Here is a 24,646-nt window from a genome sequence, read left to right as displayed (position 1 = left end):
CTCTTTATTTTCCATGATAAAAAAATATACGTTTACCATTTAACCATTTTTGACTTTAAGCTTGGTGGCCTTAAGCATACTCATACAATGAACCCGTAGCCACTGCCCTACTTCAGAACGTTTCTTCTCAAACTTAATTTTGATGCCCTTTGAGCAGTGGTTCCCATTCCCCTTCGGTCCCCCTCGGGTCACCTCCCTTCTGTGTACTGTCTTGATGAATCTGCAGATATTCCACACAGGTTGACTTCTTAGCATCCTTTGTGTCTGTTTTACATCGCTAAGCAGTGTTTCCAAGGTTCAGCCACATTACACAGCCAGCCTCTTCCCTGCTTGTGACAGCAAACTAGATCCCTCCAGGGTGTGCACCACCTTTGTTTACCCATTCATCTCTTGATGGACATTCATTGGTTTCCACCTCTCAGCCATCGTGAATCCAACTGCCATGAACTCCAAGTGCTTGCTTTTGACTTAGGGTGCACACCTAGGATTGGTTGTCACATGGTAACTCTGTGAACAGCGGCTAAGCTTGTCCGTAGTGGTCAAGTCGTTTTCCATTCCCACCCACAGGGCTGAAGCCTCTGAGCCCCAGCTCACTGAGGTACTTTCCGTTTTTGTTGGTAGTGGCAGTTCTGCCAGGGAGAAGCCATCCCTTTCTGTGTTTTGATTGTGTCTTCCTGGTGATGCTGATGCATCTTGGGCTCATTTGTCGCCTTGTATCCTCCTTGAAGAAATGTGTATTTAAAGCTGGGGGTGGTGGGTGGAGGGACCTGCCAAGTTCCAGTTACCTGAGAGGCTGAAGGGTCATTTAAATCTATGAGTTCAAGGCCAGCCTAGTCAACAAAAACACTCTTATTCAAAAGAAAACAAGGAAGGAAGGGGGAGGGAAAGGAAGGGAAGGGAAGTAAATGTTTAAGTGCTTTCTCCACTTTTGTTTTGTTTCTCGTTTTTTTCTAGACAAGGTCTCACTATGTAGCCCTGACTGTCCTGGAACGCTCTTTGTAGGACAGTCTGACCTTGAATTCACAGACTGCCTCTCTTCCCGGCAACATCAAGAATTCTTAAAACCTGGTTTCATTTCTTCTTGTAAAGTATTGATATATTGGGTATTTTTTCTGAAAGTCCAACTGAAAACACCCCCAAACCTAAAGACAGCCAAAAATAAATATCAGACATAATTAATTAGGACCATCAGCAGTGAGAGATTTTGTAAAGAATAGGTTGGGGGGGGGGCGGTAATAAGAGTAAGGTTGAGCCAACTGCCGTTGAAGAATAAGTCTCAGTGAGGGCTTCCTCAGCTCTACTCTTTTGACTGTTAGATCCAGATCATTCCATTAGGAGCTGTTCTCTGCATCATAGGACATTTAACAAGATCCTTGGCTTCTAGCCAATAGATAGATCCCAGTGACATCTTCCTTCCCTAGTTGTGACAACTAAGATGTCTTCAGCTGCCAACTCTCCCCTCAGAAGCAAACCTAAACCCAAAACAACAACAACAACAATAACAACAACAACAACAACAGCAACAAACTGTTGTCTTCCCTCCTTAGGAACGGAGACACGTGTGGTGAGGGGAGCTGGGTCATCATAGCAGCTGGCAACAAAGGTGTTCAAACAAGGGGCTCCTGCATAAAGAATATGCCAGAGCCAGTCGTTAATATTTTTTGAGCATCCGTTGTGTTTTGACACCAACAGTTGGTGTTATCATTACGTCAGTGATTATGTACATGGGTTGAATGCTACCGATGGGTAAGATAATCACCGCCCATGAAAAACTTTGCCTTTCGCTAGAGAAGTGACACGGGAATGTGTGCAGGATGCATAGCATCTGGGGATGCCACAGAGGCTTGTGATATCTGAGCTGGCTTGCAAGGGTGTCCCTTGCAATGGGTTTCGCAGACACTCACTGACATTTAGTTGTTGAGAGGAAGATCAAACCTGAAGCAAAGTTCTGTGCGCAAGGGATTCAGAGTCTCTGGCTGAGGTGATGATTATACATTTCCCTGAGGATTAAGTAGAGTGGTTAGTGCCCGGTAATCCCGGAATAACGCAATTTAGAGAATGTGTGTACACTTCACACATTGTTTGAAATCGTCACCAGGGCCATGAGGTGCAGAGCAGATTCCCATCACCATCAGATTCCTGTCTGTTTATGTAGACGATGCATTGATGATTTGCAAAGTTGTGCAGTGAGAGACACGTTTGCATCCTCTGGTCAGCAATTCCTTTATTGACCCGAAGTAGCTGTGCTGAAATAGAACCTAGAAACAGATGGGACCATATGGCTCAATCTGTGGGGTGGCAATGGATTGCTTAATGTCACAGCGGCAATGTTTGCTGTTATGAAAAAAACACTACAGTTGTTCAGTGTCAGTTTTCATAAAAGATGGGAATTATTAATGACACATGTCAGACTGCCAAAATTATTTACATTCGAAATTCTCTGCGCTGAGAAACACATGCCTGAAGACTGCAGATGAATGCATTGCAGTGCACCACGGGCATGCGCGGCCCTTTCCTAGCTGGTGTCTGTTCTTTTGAGCAACAGCAGGGTTCAGTCTGGCCGCCGTCACTGACTGGCTGTTGTGTTCAACTGAAACTGATGAAAGTGTTTACTGACAATTCCGTTCAGATTTTTTTTTTCCCCCGAAAGGTCATGCTAGTACTTGTGTGTTTTCTGATACGGCTGTTCTTCGGACTCCTTAACGTGTAAAGCTCAAGACTTCATTTGGTGACAGATCTACGTAGGGAAAACCTTTCTTCCCTCATGCTGACTAACTTTCTAGATGTCCTGGATTCATGGATGTCCTCCTGTTAAGGGATCATGGGTCAGCCATGATTTATTTTGGAAAGTAGTGGTCCTCCTTTGCCCCGAATGTGTCTGGCAAGAATGAAACCCTTCAAGCCTAATCTTTCAAGTCAATGGTACAATCAAGCCTCATTATCTAGCACACACACACACACACACACACACACACACACACACATACACACACACTACTGTTATCACCATTCTCAGCCAAACCTTCCCCTGCCTGTTTTACACCCTGCCCCCCTTGTTTGATTGAGGAGGTACAGAGCACACTCATTGCTTTGTTTTTGTTTTGTTTTGCTTTTTATTTTCTGGAATTCTTTACAGAAAGAGAGAGTGTTAAGAACAGGTTGTCTGCGTGGCAGGAATGCGGTGGGTGAAGGGAAGAGCAGGCAAGGATGAACTTAACAGGCAGAAGCCTTAGGAGGGCAGTTGGTGCCCTCTTAGCTACATTGTTACCTCTGTTTCCAAAGAGATCCAGTGAGAAAACTGGCAGCATGGAGGTGTGCGTGTTCATACCACAGGGTCCCAGCTCTGGTCTGGGGAGTCAGAAAAGCTGTCCTTTGGGTGCCAGTTACAGACTGTGGGTACCCACAGGCTGAGAACAGTGAGGAAAAGCCGTTACTACTGAGCTGGCACAGAGGTCTAGACCCGGAGTTAGTCAGATTCTCTTCGATGTGATATAACTCCTGACAGAAGCAGAGAGAAGGACTGGTTAGTAGCTGCTGATGGCTGACGTTCTGGTCCATGGAGACAGAAAGAACTCATGATGGCTGAGGTTTTGGTCCATTGAGGCAGAAAGAGCTGGTGATGGCTGAGGTTCATCACAGCTGCTCACATCATGGCTCTCAGGAAGCAAGTGCTTCAGCTAGAGAGCTCCTCTTTTTCCTTCTTTCATTCCATCTATGCCCCAACATGGAATGGTGCCACCGCTCAGTGTGAGCATCTCTTGCTTTGCCAGTTCTCTCTGGATCCACCTCACAGACATGCCCAGACATGTGCTTTACTGATATCCGAGCACTTCTCAGTCCATTCAAGATTAGTCATCTCAGATTCTCTTCACTGCCGCCTATATTTCAAATAAACAATACAAGTTAAGCCCAACAACATGACCTCCCCACTCCAAGAAACCAGTTAATAGGGCCATAAGTGGACCACTGATGTCTGGATTATATTTTAATGTAACATTAAAAGCTTTGGAGTTTTACTGCATAGGAGATGCTGACATGACACCTAGTTCTCAGTGGGGTTTAATGAATGAAGTGCTATGAATTACTTCAAAAGGCTTCAGAGATCATTTTAAGGGATTTTAAAAAATAATAGTGTATATTTGCTTCAAGGGAAATGTGTATTAGTGTGTAGTTACATGCATGTATGTGTAACATATGCATGCAATGCCTATAGAGACCAGAAGAGGGCATCAGATCCTATGGAACTGGAGTTACAGACATGTGGGTGTTGGGGAATAAAATTGCCCTCTGCAGGATAAGCGAGTGCTCTGAATGGCTGAACCATCCTTCCAGCTCCAGTAACACATTTGATGGTACCATACCAGGAAAAACAGCCACTCATCCTTTGAGGTACTTATTTTTCTCAGAAGACCAAAGTGGGAAAAAAATGAAGGTAAGTAAAATTTTAGTATGTTTACGTGACTTCTGTTTTGACAAAAAAAAAAAAAATCCTGATTTTTTTTTTAAAAAGTTTATTTTATTATATTTTGTTAAATCCCTGTCCTCTGTATTGTGGAACTATCATCCATGGGCTGAACCACAGAGAGAAGGGAAGTGCGGTGGTAGGAAGAGAAAGCAAAGTGTACGTGTTTGCATTAGAGGGGAGCTCGGCTGTTCATAAACATTCAAGACTGCCAAACAGAACGCAGTCTGTCTGGACCAACCTACAGTGAGGAAAAAGTTGAGTTGCCTATAAAACCACGTCTACTAAAAGAGTGACGGAGATCTGCTTTCACATTTGAGCTAAGATACGCTACACGGGCATCATCTGACATTTAGAATAATACAGCTTGTCTTGTTTCTGAAAGCCATGCTGGCAACAATTTTTACAAGGGGCTCATTGACTTCAGCAGTAAAATAATACTGCCTGCTTACACAAAAGCTAGAACAGTTGCAAAGTTCTTGGAGTTTTAAGGGTGGTGGTGTTTTGATGGGCGAAGAGGTTATAATATAAAGTGTCTTCAGCACTAATTTGATTTGTTCTGCAGTCTGCTGACAATGGTCCTTCAGGACCCAAGAACAATATCCAGGCGGTAAGATGGACGCTGTGTATTTTCAAGGTTGAAATTATATTTTGAGTATAAAGTAAAATGAGATCTCTTAAGTCTTCTAACGGGCTTGCATTGATATGAACCAAAAAATTAAATACAGCTTTGACAGTTAAAGGAGGAAGTCTGTTGCCAACTCAAATGGCAGTATTGAAAGAAAGACCTAGGGAAGCATTTGTTAGATGGAAGGATATTTATCTCTCAAAAAGCTGAATGGGAAACTGGTTTGGGGAGATGGAACATACTTTTACACTCATTATGACTCACTTTGTAAGATAAATAATCTTTCCCGAGTTTATATTTGTGGTAAACCCAAATTTTCATGGGTTAGATTTGCTTGGAGTCAAGACACCTTCTGTTGCATAAGATCTGGTTTATTCTTTTTGGGGTTGCTAAGGTCCAGAATTTTTTCTAGGGCAATAGTTATTCACAAGTTTATAAACAATGAAGTAAAAATAGATTTCTAAAGGCCTCGAATTTGCAATTCATCGATCATTCATGTAGACATACTTGGCCTGACTGCTCGCTGCCCTTGAGAATGTGGGATGTTTCCTAAACATGCTGAGAGTTATGGATATACCAGGGGGAGACAAAGACCTGCATTGTCAGGAATGTGAGGCTATAAATTCGCTTGCATGTGAAATTTTCATCAACACACTCTATTTTAAATCAAGAAGTACTTTTGAATCAGATCTGAGTTAAGAGCCCCTGTCTGGGTTGTGCTATGAGTTAAAGGCATTGTGCTATTCTTCTGTTGAGTTTGAGCTATTTCGCTAAAGATTTTGTGTGTGTGTGTGTGTGTGCGCGCGCATGTGCGCGCGTCTGTATATGCATGTGGATACTGTGTCCACCTTATTTTATATGTATGAATGTTCTGCCTTAACGTATGTAAGTGCCCTTGTGAATGGCCAGTGCCCTTGGAGGCCAAAAGAGGGCATCAGATACCCTGGAACTGGAGTTACAGATGGCTGTGAGCCTCTACGCAGGTGTTGGGAACTGAACCTGGAGCCTCTGTAAGAGGCTTTGAGCTGCTGACCCACCTCTCCAGCTCTCTTATCTTCTCACTGAACCTGGCTCGCTAATTCAGCTGGGCTGACTAGTACACCAGCGTGCTGACAGTGCTGACATTTTATGTGCTCTTTGGGGATCAGATCCTTCAAGGCAAGCACTTTACCACTGAGCAATCCGCCTGGGCCATGTTTCATTAGGTTATGGATAGGTGAGCATTCTTGAGACATGAGCTGTCTCTGTGTAAGATGCTTGCTATGTGTGATAGCCTCCTTCACAAGTCTTACCTTGGGAAGGAAGTAAGCGTGAAGTCACACTTTGGAGGAAATAGAATGTATTTTTAAGAATCTGAGAGATCTAGAATTACAGGTTTTCTTTTGGGTGTGTGTATGTGTGCGTGTGTGGGAAAGTGTGCGTGTATATGTGTGCATATGTTTGTGGAAGTTCAGGTAGACATCAGGTATCTTCCTTGATTGCTCTTTGAGACAAGGTATCTCCTGGGGGTGATGGCACACGCCTTTAATCCCAGCACTTGGGTGGCAGAGGAAGGCAGATTTCTGTGAGTTCGAAGTTAACCTGGGCCACAAAGCAAGTTCCAGGACAGCTAGGACTGCTACACAGAGGAATCCTGTCTCAAAAAACAAAAACAAACAAACAAACAAATAAACAAAACGAACAAAAAAAGCGACAAGGTTTCTCAGTTAACCTGAACATCATAGAACGGCTCGTCTGGGCAGTGGGCTCTAAGAATCTTTCTGTTTCTGTTCCACCAACATTGGGATCACAGGTTTATGCCACTCTTCCAGCTTTTGGTGGGGGTTGGTCTGAGGTAGGGTCTCTGGCTTGCTAGGCAAGCACTTTGCTAACTGAACTCTCTCTCCGCTCCCCACTCCTCTTAACCAAGCTGGAGATCAAATCCAGAGCCGTACCCAAACTAAGTCGGTGTCCTACCTGTTCTCCTGAATTGTGCCCTCTCCTCTGTGGTCTTAACAAGAGCTGGATTAAGATCTGTGGGCTCCCAGTGCAACTAATCAGATGCCCTTTCAGGAAGTGCATGGGAGGGGCGGGACAAGAATCAACATTGATTAATAAAAAGTCTATTCAGGAAGAGGTCCAAGGATGGATTTTCTTCAGGAGCTCAATTGGTGCTTTGAGAAACCAAGGGCAAAGCACTCCCTGGCTTTCTGCACACCTTAGTCTCTACTGGGCCTTTTTCCAAGTAGGGAGAGATTTTCCAGCTAATAGAAAATGCGGGATGTAAGGTCTTCCACCCTTCCTCCCCAGCCTCCTTTCCCTTTCCCAAGGCTAGGAATGCGGTTGGATTCTTTTGTATGTCCTAGCTGTTCTATGAACATGGTGCCCTATTGCCCTTCCTGACTTCTTAGGGTGCTTCATATGCTGAGTGGCAGGCTCATCACAAAAATATATTTAAGGGTGTTGTGTTTTTCTTTCCCACTTGAGAGTCCTGCATGTTTTAGGAGAAAGAGTGGCTGGTTTATATTTGATAGTCAGTTGCAGGGATGCGAGACTCTTAAGTGCCGAGTACCAGCCTGAATGTGGTGTTTCTTTATATGCCAAGCCCCCACCAGCCTTCCCAGTTCTCCAATTCCCCCCAGCCCCCAGTTCTCCCCTACCCCCAGCTCCCCCCAGCCTCCAGCTTCCCAACCTTCCCAGACCCCCCAAGTCCCTAGCTCCCCCCAGTCTTCCCTACCTTGTGCCATAAAGAGGAGGAGCCACACATGCAGGGCTCAGACTTGGAACCAGGCATTCTGAAATAAGAGAACGAGGTTTTTGTTTGTTTGTTTGTTTGTTTTTTTGTCATTCCTCCATGTCTGTGTGAGGTGCTATGAAAGCCCCTCTCTTGAAGAAAGACAAGGCACAGTGCCTGGATCCTGCCTGCCTGCTGTTGCTGCCCTGTGAACCCCCCAAGTCTTCCTTTGCAGCTCTGTTGGTCACTCTCTGCTTCTGCCACATCCTCTCCACCTGCACATCAGTATCCAGTGGGACCACTCAAACTTAAGTCTCTTTATCTCCCTTGCTTTTTAAGGCCATCTATCAGCTTTTCATGCTTAGAGTATGCCTGTTTTCTGCCGTTGCTTTCACGCTCCAGCCTGGGATGTCTCCAGCAACCCCCATACCCACTCTCAGGCTTTCTGGGAAAGTCCTCCACCATCACCCCCGCCCCCCGGCCCCCCCCCCCCGTGCCTTCAGTGCTCCTGCCTTTGGCTTGTTGGCTGTCAGTGTGTCATCAGCAGGTCCACACAGGTCCCTGGCTCCTTTTTCAACAGCCACTGTGTTTTCTGCACCGTATTTCATGGTTTGACAATATCATTTGATAGTCAAGCAAATGTCTAAGCTCCAGAAGGCCGAGGGCCATGTCTTCTGGGCATTCAGCAGACTTTCAGAATAGAGGATCCGTTGAGACAAATGAGGGACTGAGTGGGAGGTGACAACAGCCTCGCTTGTCTCTGGCTTGTCACTTCTTCCTTTGTTTATCTACTTGTCTGTCTGTCTGTCTGTTTACTATTCTCTCATGCATTCCATCCCACCCTCTGCTCCCCCTCCCTCCACTGCTTCCAGTCCCCTGTTGTGTTGCATGTCCTCTTGTGGGGACTGACCGAGCCATTGAGCCACTGTGCGCGCTGGGGGCCGGGGGGGGGGTTTCCATTTTTCCTTCCTTCAGTCCGATCTTTTCTCCTTTGACTTCTGTTTTAGTCCAGCTGGGGCCAAGACTTGCATGCTCATCTCCTGCGCTCCTGCGCTCCGTCTCAGCTTCTCAGTGGGGGGATATGCCCTTTGCCGCTTCCATCCCCTGACCTTACGGGTGCAAAGCCCTTGCTGCAGCAAAAGCCTGGGTCCCACAGCAGGAATCCACGTGTGATGAAGAGTCCCCCACAACAATGTTCCCCGTGTGCGCGCTGTCTTATGCCTTTCTCACACCCGCTTTGTTATTGTCCCGTCCGCCCCTGTGTGTCACCGCAGCTAGCCTAAAAGCACTGCTGATTGCTGTGTTAACTTGCATAAGATGCTCTGTGAAAACGACTCTACCAGCAAATGTGTTCAGAGATCTACATGTGCGTAGTAAACTGTTTCCGAGAGCAGCTCTCGGCGCATCCTCAGCTCTGGCCATGAGGAGAGGATCAAAACTGGCGTGTTTAAACGTCTTTTGAAAGGAAACAGCGATGCCCTGGAGCGACAGTCTCTGCCCTGTGTCCTTGAGGAAGGGTTTCTCGAGGGTTCCATTGACACGGTACTTTGGGATGATCTGGATGGAGTAGTGGTCTGGCAGATCCGTCTCAGGATTTTGAGATCTCATCTTTTCAGAGTTAAAAGACAGATTCTTGCAAGGTGGCCAGGTTAGTGCAAATAAAAGTGGGTAACCCGCCAGGTGTGGTGGTGCACACCTTTAATCCCAGCACTCGGGAAGCAGAGGTAGGCAGATCTCTTTGAGGTCGATGTCAGCCTTGTCTGCCTAGCAAGTTCCAGAGCAGCCAGAATCACACAGTGAGAGCGGGAGCTGAGGCCTTTCAGGAGCTGTCCTGGCTTTGGTTCGGCAGCGACATCTCCTCTCTTCCTTCCCATTGGTGTCAGCATGCTTATTCCCGCAACAGATCTAAAAGGTGCTTCATTTGTTTGCTGTGTTCTTTGGACTGTAACGACAAGCAATACTACTTATCTTCCATTTGCTGTCGTAGTCTGTATAAATGACCGTTGCAGTTTCTTCACGACCCAGGGGAGTGCTCTGTTCAGTTGTATGGCAGGCTGGACATTGGTGCCATCAGAAGGTCATGTGGGTTGGAGGCCACGGTCAGTGACATTTAGCTTCTCCAAGAGAGGAAATCTGTAGGGAGCCGGGTTGGCGCTGTTGAACTCACACAGGCAGAGGGAACTGCACGGTGGATGTTCCTGAGATGGCCAGCTCCTGATAAACAGGGTCCCTTAGTTCTTCCTATGCTCAAGGAAAGGGAACGGAGTCACTTAACAGACTTCACATTGCTCCTCCTGGGAAAACACAAACTATCAGATAGAGAAGAACCTCAGCGTCCAAGAGATTCTAAACTTGATTAATTTTTAACACATTTCTTAGTAGCAAGACATCGGACATACAGACAAGCAGAGAGGACAGTGTTTGAACCTCTGTGTATCTTGTGATTTAAATTTCATCTTTCAGATAATTCCTGTTTTTCCCTTTTCCCTATCAGGAGGTCACAGTCATGAATTTGGTGTCTGTCAGTGTGAGATTCTTTATTTAATATTTCATGGTTTTCCTTAATGCAAGGGTCTCTGCTTATTGGGATAGAAGCTGCCTCACAGCCTTAAAGTCTTTCTGGGGGGCCCTGTGCGACCTCTGTGATTATTGAAATGCACTGAGGTCAGACTTAAAGCATCAAGATGATTCAGACCCATAGTTCATCAATGAAGGATGACAGTCCCTGAGTGTCACTCAAGGTGATTCAGACCCGTAGTTCATCAGTGAAGGATGACAGCCCCCGAGTGTCACTCAAGGGAAACTTCAGACAATTTGGGGGAAACATATGGTTTTAGAAGCAATACTTTTCTAGCTTTTTGATTGTAAAGCATAATAAAAAAACATGAAGTTTATATTGTCGATGTACCCAGCTCCTAGACACATACCTGAGAATGAAAGGCTTTAATCATCTTACCCTTCACACTACAGAGCTTGCTTTATCTGTGTTAGCTGCCTTACAATAATTTATTTTCTTCTTTTGGCTTCATCCAAGTTACTTTGCTCCAATAAATTGATTCCATTAGGTAGGAATCCACAGTTTAAAAACAAAAAGGCAAACCATCTCCATTGAAGAGAACTGTTATTTATCCTGGAAGTACAGGATTTTTCTCTTCTTTGTTTTTTTTTTTTTTTTTTAGTGTATTTAGTTGAATTCTGCTGAACATATTTATGAAAGGCTTTTCTTTACCACCGAACTTAAAGACTTATGCCATAACTTACTAATAACAAATCCCACCTAAAACTAAGCAGAATCTGCAGCTCTTGGGCTCACGTTCTTCTCTGTCATGTTCCGTCTCCCCCTTAAAGCCCCTGACCACTCCGACCGCTGCTGCAAGGCAGCCCGTTGAGATCGAGTAAACATAACTCCTACGTGGTGACTTAGCTCCACTTTATAAATTAAGCCGCAAAGTCAACCTTTCAAAAGAAAATGGAGAGTAAGTCAAACTACCAAGTGAAAAAGAACAGCTTTGGAGGCTTTCATATCCCTTCAGCGCAGTCTGCCCAGGACCGTCCTAAAAAGGTCCTCATGAGGAATGGCGCGTGTCGGCACTGCGTTCCTTGCATTGGGTGCCATCAGCTTTGCCTAACCAGGCTGTCTTAGTGCTCTTTGGAGGTGCTAGGTCCTGGCCAGAGGAGCAGGGGATCAAAGAGAACCTTTGTTCCAAAGGGTTTTAGGGTTTAGGGTGCAACACAGCAGTGGCGTACGAGCCTAGCATGCAGCGGTCGTGCACTGCCAAATAAGATCATTTATGTAAGGAGACCCAGAAAGCTGTACCACCGTTTCCCAGGGATGCAAAGGAGAAAATGCCACTTAAAATGAGTTAAACAGGCAGGAGATTTTCGAGCTATGCTGATTCTAGGGGACTCAAATGAGTCAGCTTGTTCCACAGTGATGCGATCAGTAGCCTCACTGCACATGACTGAGGTAGTGGGCATCTAAAATAGGGAAGGAGAAGGTTTTGGTTAGGCCCCCCCCCCCATTTCTAAGAAGAGCAAATGCAGTTGTAGCTCAGGCAATCTGAATGAAGGAATGTATCCTTTGGTGGGAGCATCAGGAGAGCCGATTTAGGACAGAGAAACAAAAGTGATGCAGGTGTCATTTGGTGTTCACAGTTACTCGTATGAGGCTGTGACGATCAGACAGTTCTCAAACTTCTTGGTCCATGGTGCCTTTCCACTTAAAAATTATGGATAAACTTTAGATTTTTTTTTTGTGTGTGTGTGTGTGTCTGTGTGGGTAGGTTACATCTGTTACATTTTCTTCCATTTTGGAAAGTAAAACAATTTCTACAAGTTACTGATTTGCAGGCCATCAAAGTGGTACAGCGGGAAAAGGCATTTGCCACAATGTTTGAAGACGGGAGTTCAACCTAGGTAGGAATCCCACAAAGTGGTAGAAGAGATGTGACTCGGAAAGGTTCTCTGGTCTCTGTAGGCATATCACCTCTCTCTCTCTCTCACACACACACACATACAGAGAGAGAGAGAGAGAGAGAGAGAGAGAGAGAGAGAGAGAGAGAGAGAGAACAAACAAATAAATTAGATTTTAAAGTTATTGATTTATTAATATAAATACATCTTTTATGAAGACAATCTATTTTTTTCACTTTATGGTTCTGTGTATGTGGGTGTTTTGCCTGTGTGTATACCAGTGTGCACTTACATGTAGTGCCCAAGGAGGCCAGAAGAGGGCAGAAGATCTTTGGATTTGGCGTTAAAAGGTGCTCGCGAGCAGCTGGGAATCAAACTCCTGTCTTTTGCAAGAGCAGCAAGTGCTCTTAACTGCTGAGCCATCTCCCCAGTCTCAAGGCAGGCATTTTAAAATTAAATGCCATGTCTAAAAGATTGGTAAGAGGGCATTGCATATCAACACAAATCTCTTGAATGCTGGTTTAATGGATGGTATCTGTGTTCTCATTTCCACCTCCCCATACAACCTGTCACAATAGATCTGTTTCGACTGATGTGTGTAAAAAGAATTTAGTTCCCAGAGATGTGGATTTGGAGAGGAGAGGACCTCACAGCCTAGAAGGGGTCTCCGGAAGCTACAGTGCTTCCTGGGCACACACTCTGAGAACTGCTCTTTCAAGATACTGTACAGTGAGATCTGCACAATGGGATTATTGGAGAGCTCAGGGTCTTCCTTTTCATTTGCATTTGCTTGTGTACATTTCCTGCAATGCAGGTGGATAACTTATGCAACTTGGAAATAAAGAAAGAACACACACACAGAGGGAGGGGCTGGGAGCCCTGGAAACCCAGGCATAGCCTACATTTGGTAGCTGAAGGAGCCACACCATTTCTTACCCAGGAATGTGATCTGATGGGAATTGTGTTTAGAAAAGAAAGAGATAGGTGTGGGAGAGAGTGTGAAGGAGAGAAGTCATATTGGGGCGGCAGCCATGCTGGGGTGGGCTGTATTCAGTGCTGGAGGAGATGGAGAGAAAGAAACTACAGCAGGGATTTGGAAGGCTGTGACCAAGATCTGGCTGGGAGAAGGAAGAGGAGGGCAGGGTCAGTAAGGACCCGAAGGAGTTTCCAGGTTAAAACATTGGGAGGGTGATTTGTCTCTTCTGTCCTTGCTTGCCTAGTCTGAAAATTACTCATATAGCTCAAGAATGCTTGTCCTGTCTTTCAGAATTGGACCACCCATCCACCCAAGGGTTTTGGAGGAAGTCAGCCCACCTTCCACCTTCCAACTTTAATCTGTCCCCTTCACTTCTAGAAGAAAAGGCAAGCTTGTTCCTGTGACATCCATGGACAAGTGCTTGATGCTGGTCCTCCCAGGGCCCTGCCAGCCTTGAAAGGCCTCAACCTCTTTCCGTGCGCAGCAGCCTGAGGTCTGCCTCCTATGCACCCCAGCACCCCCATCAGCTCCCTCTTCTCCTTCACCAGCCCGGCAGTTAAGAGGCTGCTGGGCTGGAAGCAGGGAGATGAAGAGGAGAAGTGGGCAGAGAAGGCCGTGGACTCTTTGGTGAAGAAGCTAAAGAAGAAGAAAGGAGCCATGGATGAGCTGGAGAGGGCGCTGAGCTGCCCAGGCCAGCCTAGCAAGTGTGTCACCATCCCCAGGTCCCTGGATGGACGACTGCAGGTGTCCCACCGCAAGGGGCTGCCCCATGTCATCTACTGCCGCGTGTGGCGCTGGCCAGACCTGCAGTCCCATCATGAGCTGAAGCCCCTGGAATGCTGTGAGTTCCCCTTCGGCTCCAAGCAGAAGGAGGTCTGCATCAACCCATACCATTACCGCCGCGTGGAGACGCCAGGTGGGTGCTTCCATGAGTCCCTGCTTGCTTGGAGGTCAAGATCATCACAGGTTCCCTGGGTATTGGAGCATCCACACAAAGTGACCTCTGTGTGGGGGGTGAGGGGGACACGGAAGAAATAGTTCCGAAATCATGCAGTTGGAAAATTATGATAGTCTTATACTAAAAGGCTGGTAAGCTTGCTAGGATTTTGGAAAATGCAGTTTTATTTGGATGGATTTAGGAGATCTAAGCCCTTCCTAGTTCATTCGTCCTTCCTTCCTTCCTTCCTTCCTTCCTTCCTTCCTTCCTTCCTTCCTTCCTTCCTTTTTTCCTTCTTTCCTTCTTCCTTTCCTCTTTCCTTCCCTTCCCTTCCCTTCCCTTCCCTTCCCTTCCCTTCCCTTCCCTTCCCTTCCCTTCCCTTCCCTTCCCTTCCCTTCCCTCCCCCCTCCCTCCCTCCCTCCCTCCCTTCCTTCCTCCTCCTCCTCCTTCTTCTTCCTCAAACTTGAACTCAAACTCATAGAGATTAGCCTGCCTCTGCCTCCTAAGTGCTGGAATTAAAGGTGTGGGCTATCTGGCTATCTGCCTTAGTTCTCAAGCGGTGCCTTAATAATGATTAACTGTAAAAACAAATAAACAACAACAAAAAGACACATTAAACATCCTCCCTCCTCCCACCCCTTGCAGACTGAAACCAATAGCTATCAGAGTTGATCTAGGGTGTGGGTGTGGGCTCCATTTGCTAATCTCTGGTACATGGAGGAAGGCATCCCATCTCAGTCTGAAACAGCCAAGGGGGATTGCTGAAGGATTCCAGTACAGAAATAAGGGGTTGAGGAAGGTGGGCCATTGTTCTTAAATATGGCTCTGTTGGAGTGGCATCCAGGGCTTCATGTTCGCTCAGCAACACCTTAGCGGCCCTCTTCCTCCTTTGCTTGGCATAAACCCAGGGCTTGGCGTAGACATGGGAGTATTCTGCCCCTGACCTGCTCTCCACTCCCAGCCCTAAAAAATACTGAAGGTTTTAATGTTTTAAATACAGAAAATTACTTTTCCAAAACCCGTCACACACTTGCTTGTGTATGCATGCGTGTGTGCATGTGTGTGTGCACGTGTGTGTGTCCCTCTATATATCTCCCTACTTTGAAAGAACTCTCATCTGTCTTTGCTGACTGTAGCAGTTTTACTAATGCTCTCTTTGGGATGGGTGTTCCTGTGGTCTTCCAGGGTGAAACCTCTCTTTGATTGGCTACCTGACCAATTCCAGGAACTTGGAAAGCTTGCCCCATCCCACTGTGTTGTTTGGGTGGAAGCCACTGTATTCACACCCAGCCCACATCAAAGGTCGGCTGCCAGGCACCCTTTAAGTTCCCCGAACTTGCCATCTTGTCATTAAGAACATCGCCTCTGTGTGGTTTGCCCACAGGGATTGGGATCTGTCTGGGAAGGCAACTGGAAGATTCCATACTATTAGCAAATCTGATGAGTTTACTCTAAATGCTATCCTGTCTCCTTCCCTCTTTCTCTCTGGACTCTCTTTGCATACCAGGAATCTGAAAGTGCCCACGACTTGACCCCCAGCACTTGAGGACAGCAATGGCCACCTAACACGATCCTGAACAAAACAAAACCTCATTAATAATATCTGAGATTATTTTTAAACTGGCTTGAAAATATGGGTTATACTACACCTTCAAAACATGTTTCTAAATGGAAAAATGTTCATTAAGAAATTCTTTCTGACCGGGTAGTGGTGGCTCACTCCTTTAATCCCAGCACTTAGGAGGCAGAGCCAGGTGGTTCTCTGTGAGTTCAAGGCCAGCCAGTAAGTTCCAGGACAGCCAGGGCTACACAGAGAAACCCTGTCCACCTCCCCCCGCCCCCCAAAACAGAAATTCTTTCTGGGACTGGAGAGATGCTCAGCTGTTAAGAGCACATACTGCTCTAGCAAAGGACCCCAGTTTGGTTCCTAGCACCCATGTTGGGTGTAACTCCAGATCTAGGGGATCTAACTCTCTCTGTGATCAACTGCACAAACCCTCCCCAGCATGCACATAATTAGAAAATAAATCTTTCCAAAGTACTTTCTGAGTCACGGTTCTAAAATGTAACCACTAGAAAGAAGTGTCGTATAGAGCAAAGGAAAACCAGCCTACAATTCACAACCCCAGAGAAACTAGACAACAAAGAGGATCCTAAGAGAGACATACATGAATCAACACAGGAAGGTGAAAAAGACAAGATCTCCTGGGTAAATTGGGAGAGTGGGGGTCACGAAAGAGGGTAGAAGTGGAGAGGGGAGGAAAGAAGGGGAGTGGAGAAAAATGTATAGCTCAATAAAAACAATAAAAAATATAGATTAAAAAAAGAAGTGTCGTGTGAAAAAGTACCTGGTTCTCCTTTTAGATACTCAAAAGCCCAATTTAAAAAAAATATTATTTGCATCCCCATTTCTCATTTCAGTTTAGATTTCTCTTAAGATGACAGTCTGAATTATTTCATGTATGTAGATAGCTTTTATGTCCTTGGTTTTAGGTTTAAATTTCTAAGAAGATGGACCAAGATTATGTTAATTAAAAATCACCTATAATATTAATTTTAAATAATATTTGTTACAGAGTTTTTTTTTTTTAACCCATTCCTAACACCTTTTTAATAGAATGAGGCGATTTTCCTTATAGGTACTGAGCTGGAACTGACCTGAAAGCTTCCTCCCTATGGGCTGCTTCTCAGTATCTGAAGGTGGTGTGCAAGCTTCTCAGGAAGAAGAGTGGGCCTACCCAGCTGCAAACCTATGGACCCCAACAATGAGCAGCCTGGCATGATACCCCTAAGAATACAACTGTGGCACTTGTATCTTAGGGTAACCAACAACTGTCCAATTTGACAGCCCGCTAGAACCTCAAGTCTACGGTCAGATCTCTGCCCTGAGCATTTTCAGGATCCCATCTGGTCCTCACATGTGACTGGGAGACCTGGGGTTCCTTCTTTGGGGTTCTTAGTCTCATTAATAAAAATAATTTAGGAGCGGACTTGGAAGAAATCTCAAGGCCAGGTAACCTGTTGGTCTTGACAGCTGTCCAGAGGACGGAGGTGGAAAGCCCAAAGAGAAAGCCACGCCCATTGAGTGGGGAAAGGAAACAGGAAAGTTACTCTTTGCTGAGTAATTCAGAAAGGCAGGCAGGCTGCTGGCTGGCCATAAGCAGCTGTCACTCATGTTCATTGTAATGATTGGAACCCAGGCTCACACAGGCCCATCTACTCCGAGGCCGATGCAAGCCAGTGCCTGCTTAGATTACTAAGTTGAAGGCCAACCTGGGTAACTTATGCAGATCCTGTCTTAAAGTTAAAAGAGGGCTGGGTGTGGCTGAGTGGTAGAGCACTTGCTTAGCCTGTGTGAGGCCTGTGGACTCCATCTCAGTACTGGGGAGATAGAGGGAGGCCAGAAGGGACCCACTAACCTGAACAAATTTAACTGACAGATTTTTTTTTAATGTGTCCTCTGATCTTTTACTTTGTTTCTTCGCTTATCCCTTATATTTAACTTTGTAGCTTTTGATCACTTGCTTTTAGATCGTTGTGGTAAGGACATAGAATATTTCATCAACAGCAACAAGTCTGGAATTGAGGCTGATCATCGGAATAATTCAGTGTGGTCTCTAATAACAAATATTCTGGACTTCACCTAAGGTTTGGTTGCAAGCATTTGGAACTAATTTTGCCTCTTTTAAAGAGGATTGTATTGACAGAGTGGAAGTAAGATGCGGGTACATGGGTCTCCATAAAGTCACTAGAGGCCATTATCAAGGTGGGCGTGCATGGGAGCCTCCTGAACTTGGTCCTCGGTTGTGACTGATCAAGATGCAGGTGGCAAGGAGGGGCTGGTGACTGAGCGTAGCCCACAAGCTCCTAGGTAGAGATGGGACCTCCGTGCAGAGTTTCCCATGAGCCAATCTGTAGAGAGGGGGCTGGCCGAGGAAACCATCACAAATGGCCAAGGAAAAACATTCGCTGTCCCACTTTCCTGATGGGCCATGCTCAGGGTGCCCATTTTCCTTCTCTTTGTTCCTAGTTCTGCCTCCGGTACTGGTACCAAGACACAGCGAGTACAACCCCCAACTCAGTCTCCTGGCCAAGTTCCGAAGTGCCTCCCTGCACAGCGAGCCCCTCATGCCGCACAATGCCACCTACCCGGACTCTTTCCAGCAACCCCTCTGTCCTGCACCTCCCTCCTCGCCAGGCCACGTGTTCCCGCAGTCTCCATGCCCCGCCAGCTACCCACACTCCCCGGGAAGTCCTACCGAGTCAGACAGTCCATTTCAACACTCAGGTCAGTCTGTGGGAAAGGGAATCCACGTGGATGTTCGTAAGTCTGGTTGGTTGTCGCATCTAGCCTGTTTGTGGCGCCTTTAGGTTTACAGCGCCATCTGTGGGCCTAGTCCACCCTCCAAGATCACCAGGGCCCATTTGGGAGTAGAACTGCAGATACATATTTTGGGATCCAGTCCTCCTTCAGAAACTAAATAGAATTTAATACCATCCCTGGAAATTTACAGAATGTGCGATTATTATTTGTTTTGAAACATGATCTGGGCTGGAGAGATGGCTCAGTGGTTAGGAGCACTGACTGCTCTTCCAGAGGACCTGGGTTTAATTCCCAGCACTCACATGGCAGCTCACAGCTGTCTGAGAGTCCAGTCCCAGGGGATCTAACACCTTCACACCAATGCACATAAAAAAGTTAAATAAATCATTAAAAAAAACCCCACATGATCTTCTTTTAGCCTAGGCTGGTCCCGAACCCACCATACTCTTGCTCCAGCTTCCCCAGTGCTGGAGTTACAGGCCTGTGCCACTTTGCTGACTGTAGAAGTAATATTAACATACTGATATATGACAAATAAAAAATTAAAAATTTAGATACTAAAAGAAAGGGCTGGCTAGATAGCTTAGCAGGTAAAGGCACTGCTACATAAGCCTACCAACCTGAGTTACGTCCCCAGAACTTACGTAAAGGTAGAAGGAGAGAAGGGACTCCCCAGAGTTGTCCTGTGGCTTCTACACACACATTGTGCATACACAGTAATAACTCACTTACTAAAGGTATCAGTGAGATTTGGCCCGAGAGCAGGCCACAGTGGGACCAAAGTTAGGCTGTTGTTTGCTCTCCTCTTTGAACAACCCAAAGGCAGGCGCCTTTTGCTTTCAGTGCCAGGCACGTGACCTCAGTGGTGTGCAAAGCTAGGCCCCCAGCACAGCCGGTACACTCTCTCTCCTCTGAAGCCAAGACAGCTACTGAAGGTAGGATTTTAGGAGTTTCGTGCTGTATTGGAAAAGCATATGCAAGAGGGAGAGACGCTCTAATGTGTCTCTATGGTGTGTGTGCTGCCGCCTCTGTGAAGCTGGCGTTGAAGTTGAAGAGGAGACATAAAGGGAAGATATATAGGAGCCGCTAAAGTGTGCGGTTACTAATAACTAGAGTGGACAAAGACTGCATACATAAGGCTGGCACCCACGGTTACAGTCTGCCCCGCTCTTTTATTCATAGACCCTATTTAATGTATATTTATTAACTCTCGCTAAGTGAACAAGTAAATAAAGCCTTGCCCTAGGTTGCTGCGAAAGAATTAAGAGAGTAACAAAAATCATCCTTTCTCTCAAAGAACATATAAGTTGTGAGATAAGAAGTGTCAGGGTGTGTTTCATGTTTTCCCTTAACAAATCCTTACACACCCAGTTTACATGTATCACCTTGTATTACGTTGTTCCTCTCCTCTGTGTCCAACGGAGAGTCTGAAACGCTTGCTCATTCATAGAGAATTTCCTGTGTGTGTTTGATACTTAGTATTTGGGTCAGTGGTTAAAGGACAGGATAATTAAATTATAAGAGACATAGTTGCCTAACACACAGCTGTGTTCTGAAAGACCATCTGCACTGACTGCATTCCACCCGGTTACCCTTTGACCTCCTTCCATCCCTGGACAGACCCCAGCAAAGCTGAGAAATCAGCTCTCTGTGAAATATTCTTAGATCATATGTCAATAGATATCTATGTTTTTATAGAGGAGAATGTGAGCCAGTCTATTTAGATTTTTTTTTCCTCACTAGAATTCATTCAGCGCTTTCGATTTGGTTATCATATTCAAACTATCGGTTTCTTTTTAGTCATGTTATTGTGGACTTACACCTTCTGACACAGGGGTTCTGTTCAGTCCTGTAACAATAGGAGGCCACCTAGCTGCTAGCAGTGTTTACTCTGGGACTGGCAGCATTGTACATCAGTCTGTCCGTGGCTACCTTTCCCTGGCCCTGCATCATATCACATCGCTAAACAAAAAAATATTTACAGATGTCTTAGCTGTGGGACAGTTAACAAGGGCCATGGCCTTAGACTCATGGGTGCAATAAACAAATGAGCTAGCTCCAAACAGCTTCCGTCAAACACGCGCGCTTGACGGATTGCAAGGGAAGGCGGACTTGGTCCTACAGCCAACTTTCTGGTTTAAAGTGTTCATCCCTGCTTTCTGTTTGGAATCATGACCTTCAGCGCCGAGAGGTGACAGTGATGGCGTGCCCTCTCTCTCATTTTGTTTTCAGACTTTCGGCCAGTTTGCTACGAGGAACCCCAGCACTGGTGCTCTGTTGCCTACTATGAACTAAACAACCGGGTGGGAGAGACTTTCCAGGCGTCCTCCCGGAGCGTGCTCATAGACGGCTTCACCGACCCTTCCAATAACAGGAATAGGTTCTGTCTTGGGCTTCTTTCAAATGTGAACAGAAACTCAACAATAGAAAACACCAGGAGGCACATTGGAAAAGGTGAGAGCCAACACAGTATCTCCATCACTGCTTCTAAACGCTGGGTTAGACATCAGCATAGGCCCTGTAGCCTGTGGGAAGATATCCAGGCATGGGGAGGGACCGGTTGTCTTGGGGTCTCCACCTCTGAAGTCAGTAGGCCATCTTCAGGGTGGCATGGGGTCAGTGCTGCGAGGCCAAGACACAGTAAAGAACCAAAATCTGACACAGGCCTGTGATCCCAGCCCTGGCTTCCCAGGAGGAAGCGTAGGGCAACATCAATCTGTACTGAAATGCACCTTGCTCCCTCATTAGGCCACGGCTCAGTGAACAGCATCTTTGAATGCCCCCCTATCCCACCAAGTAACTTCTATGCAAGCTCTACCCTGAGAACAGATCTGCCCTGAGGTGATCTTGACACCCAGGGGCCAAATGAAACCACATGGCTAGCGCTCCTTCTGGAGATGCTGCCCTCTCTAGCCAGAGGCCAGCCTGCTTCTGGATTCTGTCCTCTTGTGATACTCAGAGCAGGCTTGCATGTTCCACCTTGGGCTCTGCTTCTTCCCCTAGGTGCCCACCTTTCCATTCTCTCCTCTGCCAACTTGTGTAGGGTTTGCAGGTGAGGCTTTAACATGGACGAGAAGCACCCCCTAATACACACAGACCAGGCTCAGGGGACAAAAATCTAGATTCCAGGAGGATTATACGCTTGAAGGTCATTTGGTTAAAATAACCTCGAAGCCTGTAGTACCCCACCCCCAGGCTGTTCCCAGTAGTTTTCAGGTCTGTAGGGTCAAGGAGCAAGTGTCTCTGTAGTCTTCTGCTGTGGCGGAGAGATAGCACACTCACACTGAAGAGGAGCTGTCAAAAGGCAGAGGTGGGTAGCATGCCCCTGTGCTCTAAAGTGCAGGGAATACACAGGGAGGTGCCACCATAAAAGGGAGAGCCCAAGATGACCAAGCTCAGAGAACCCTGCTGCCTCGCCGCAGCTAGGTGGAGTGAATCCCCACCCATTAACACAGCAGCCGCCTCCGCCCCCCAAGCTTGCAGTTGGCTTTCCCTTGGCCTCCGTCGCCTTCTCTTCTGCAGAGCGTTTAAAAGTTGGCTCGTTATCAAGATGTCTGGAGCTCTGGACAGCGCGGAACAGACCGCTTTGAGCTCAGCTGTACAACTGAACGTACCATCACTGTCAGTCACGGTCGGTCACACCGACCCCCTTCGTGCACGGGCGTGGCCAAGGGCGGCAGCGCTGGCTTTGCTGGCGGTTCAGCCAATCAGAGTCATCCTTGCACTTCCTCTTGGTCGCCAGTGCCTGAGTTGTTGGGGTCAGGCCTGATGCTCATCGTGGAAGATAATAGAGAGGAAATCTGAGGGCAAGTAAGAGGAGAAAAGAAAAGAGGAGACGGACTGGGTGGGGTGGGGGGTGAAGGTGGTGATGGTGATGGCTGCATTGGCGGCGGTGGTAGATTTGACGGCGGCGGCGGCAATGGTGGTGGAGGATTTTGTTTAAATCTGGCTTATTTCTGATCATCGCCAGCTCCATCCTTTTGTAATCTCATGCTTTCTTTGCAGCTGAATAAAATTCCATTGTGCGTGTGTACGGCACTCTGTTTACCCAGGATGTCGCTTTGAAATGTAATTACAGGAATGTTATATAAACTGAGACAAGCTGCATGTGGCTCGTGGTTTCACACGACTGTGTGTGGAAGTATGGTAGGAGCGTCCCTGTTCTCAGGGCCCATGGTGTTCTTTACTGGGGAAGTATGGTAGGAGCCTCCCTGTTCTCCGGGGCCCCTGGTGTTCTTTACAGGGCTGAGTGACAGGCCTCGGAAAGGAATCCCAACTCTGAAGCCTCTACTCACAGAAATATTTCAGTGCTGAGTCAGGGTCTCACTGTACAGCCCTGGCTGGCCTGAACAATGGTCTCAAACTCACCTGCCTCTGCCTCCTGAGGGCTGGGGCTGAAGCTGTGTGCCGCCACACTGGGCTTCAAAGCAATAGATTTATAACTGTTAAGTAAGACTCAAGTTCTGGAGTAGGTTCAGTGTGTGGGTTTCGGTAGCATTTACATGATATTAGCTGGGCTTCTGTTTAGATGTGGGTGTGATGGCTTTGTTTTGCACGATGTGTTTCTATTGTGTCGAGACTAGGGTCACGGATGCTTTTTTGAAGTGAAATCAGAAAGGGTGGGAGCCGTCATAAGTGAGAGACTACAGACTCATCTTTATGAAAGTCCATTCATGTGGGTTGAACTTACATTTCTTTTTTCCTTGGGGCTGGAGAGATGGCTCAGTGAGTAAGAGCACTGACTGCTCCTCTGGAGGATCAGGGTTCAATTCCCAGCTCCCCCACGGAGCTCACACTTGTCTGTAGCTCCAGTTCCAGGACTCTGACACCCCCATAGAGACACACATGAAGGCAAAACCCTCATGAACATCAAATAAAAATAAATTAAAATTTTGTTTTTATTTTATGTGTATGGGGGTTTTGCCTGTATGTATGCATGTGTATGTACCATGTGTATGTAGTGCCCATAGAGGCCAGAAGAGGGCAACAGATCCCCTGGAACCAGTTCATTGCAGATGGTTGTGAATTGCAATTTGGATGCGGAGAGCTGAGCTGTCTCTGCAGCCCTCAAGGTTGAACTCTGTAGGGGATTTATAGAAAAAGTCGAAACAAGTGGATATTTGGGGCACACACCTCTTCTATGACCAGTGATGGTGTAAGAGCTAACCTGACTGCAGAGGCTCCCATCCCTTGAGGTGCTAGGAGTCACAGGAAGGGAGCCGAGTAGAAAGAGTGTGGGTTTTGTGTCCACAGGTGTGCATCTGTACTACGTTGGGGGCGAGGTGTATGCAGAATGCGTGAGCGACAGCAGCATCTTCGTCCAGAGCCGGAACTGCAACTACCAGCACGGCTTCCACCCCGCCACTGTCTGCAAGATCCCCAGCGGCTGCAGCCTCAAGGTCTTCAACAACCAGCTCTTCGCCCAGCTGCTCGCTCAGTCAGTGCACCACGGCTTTGAGGTTGTGTACGAGCTGACCAAGATGTGCACGATTCGGATGAGCTTTGTGAAGGTGAGGCTGCTGGCTCTGGGGCTGTAAAGAGGAAAATGGGCAGGAAGCGCAAAATGCTCCTGACTGGACGTGGCATTTGCTCAGCCAGCTCAGACGGATAACAACTTTGGTTTTTTTTCTTCTAAAAATTTTGATTCTTGCCCTGTTTTTTTTTTTGTTTGTTTTTTTTTTAATTATCTAGTCCAACTTCAGCTGCTCATATATTCCTGGGTGTGGGGCCAGCCAAAGGAAATAGTGTGTGGTTCAGGCCACCATCCAGGGGTCACAGCCTTAAAGAAAATTACCCTCTGTAAATGCCATCAACTGTCTTCAGTCGGGGGGGGGGGGGAATTCATGAACATTCTTGGCCCAAAAAGGCCAGAAGAGGGCGCCAGACACCCCCCCCCCCAAACTGGAGTTACAGGTTGTTGTGTGAGCTGTCCTGTGGGTACTGGGAATTGAACTCAGGTCCTCAGCAAGAACAGCCAGTGCTTCTTAACCACTGAGCCATCTCTCCAGGCCCCATTTGCCTTTTTAAAAGCAGCACTGGGGGTGAAAACCAGGGCTTCCTGATTGAGTTAGGTAAGTGCCCTCTACTGAGCTACGCTCCTAGCCTTAAAGTAAGTTTTACTAGCCATTTAAATGATAGCCAGGAAGTGGTAGCGCACGCCTTTAATCCCAGCACTTGGGAGGCAGAGGCAGGC

At 46.7% G+C, this 24,646-nt stretch overlaps 1 protein-coding gene across 2 annotated transcripts in view; it reads left to right on the top strand.

Moving 5' to 3' along the window:
• The window catches only part of Smad9 (SMAD family member 9), a 40,959-nt gene that overhangs the window by 10,628 nt on the left and 5,685 nt on the right, over positions 1–24,646 (top strand). The window contains exons 2-6 of one of the 2 annotated variants that reach the window (XM_085682546.2): positions 4,333–4,432; positions 13,484–14,108; positions 18,160–18,417; positions 20,686–20,907; positions 23,707–23,963. In XM_085682546.2, coding sequence (XP_085538672.1) covers positions 13,697–14,108; positions 18,160–18,417; positions 20,686–20,907; positions 23,707–23,963 — 1,149 coding nt within the window. In that variant the 5' untranslated portion in view covers positions 4,333–4,432; positions 13,484–13,696. The remainder of the gene's footprint in view (positions 1–4,332; positions 4,433–13,483; positions 14,109–18,159; positions 18,418–20,685; positions 20,908–23,706; positions 23,964–24,646) is intronic. The other variant, XM_048424683.3, reaches the window with a different exon arrangement.

Source organism: Myodes glareolus, chromosome 20 (assembly GCF_982192425.1).
Source record: "Myodes glareolus chromosome 20, mMyoGla1.1, whole genome shotgun sequence".
Lineage (NCBI taxonomy): Eukaryota > Metazoa > Chordata > Mammalia > Rodentia > Cricetidae > Myodes > Myodes glareolus.
The sequence above is the reverse complement of the archived record's forward strand: the minus strand, read 5'-3'. Positions and strand labels throughout refer to the sequence as shown.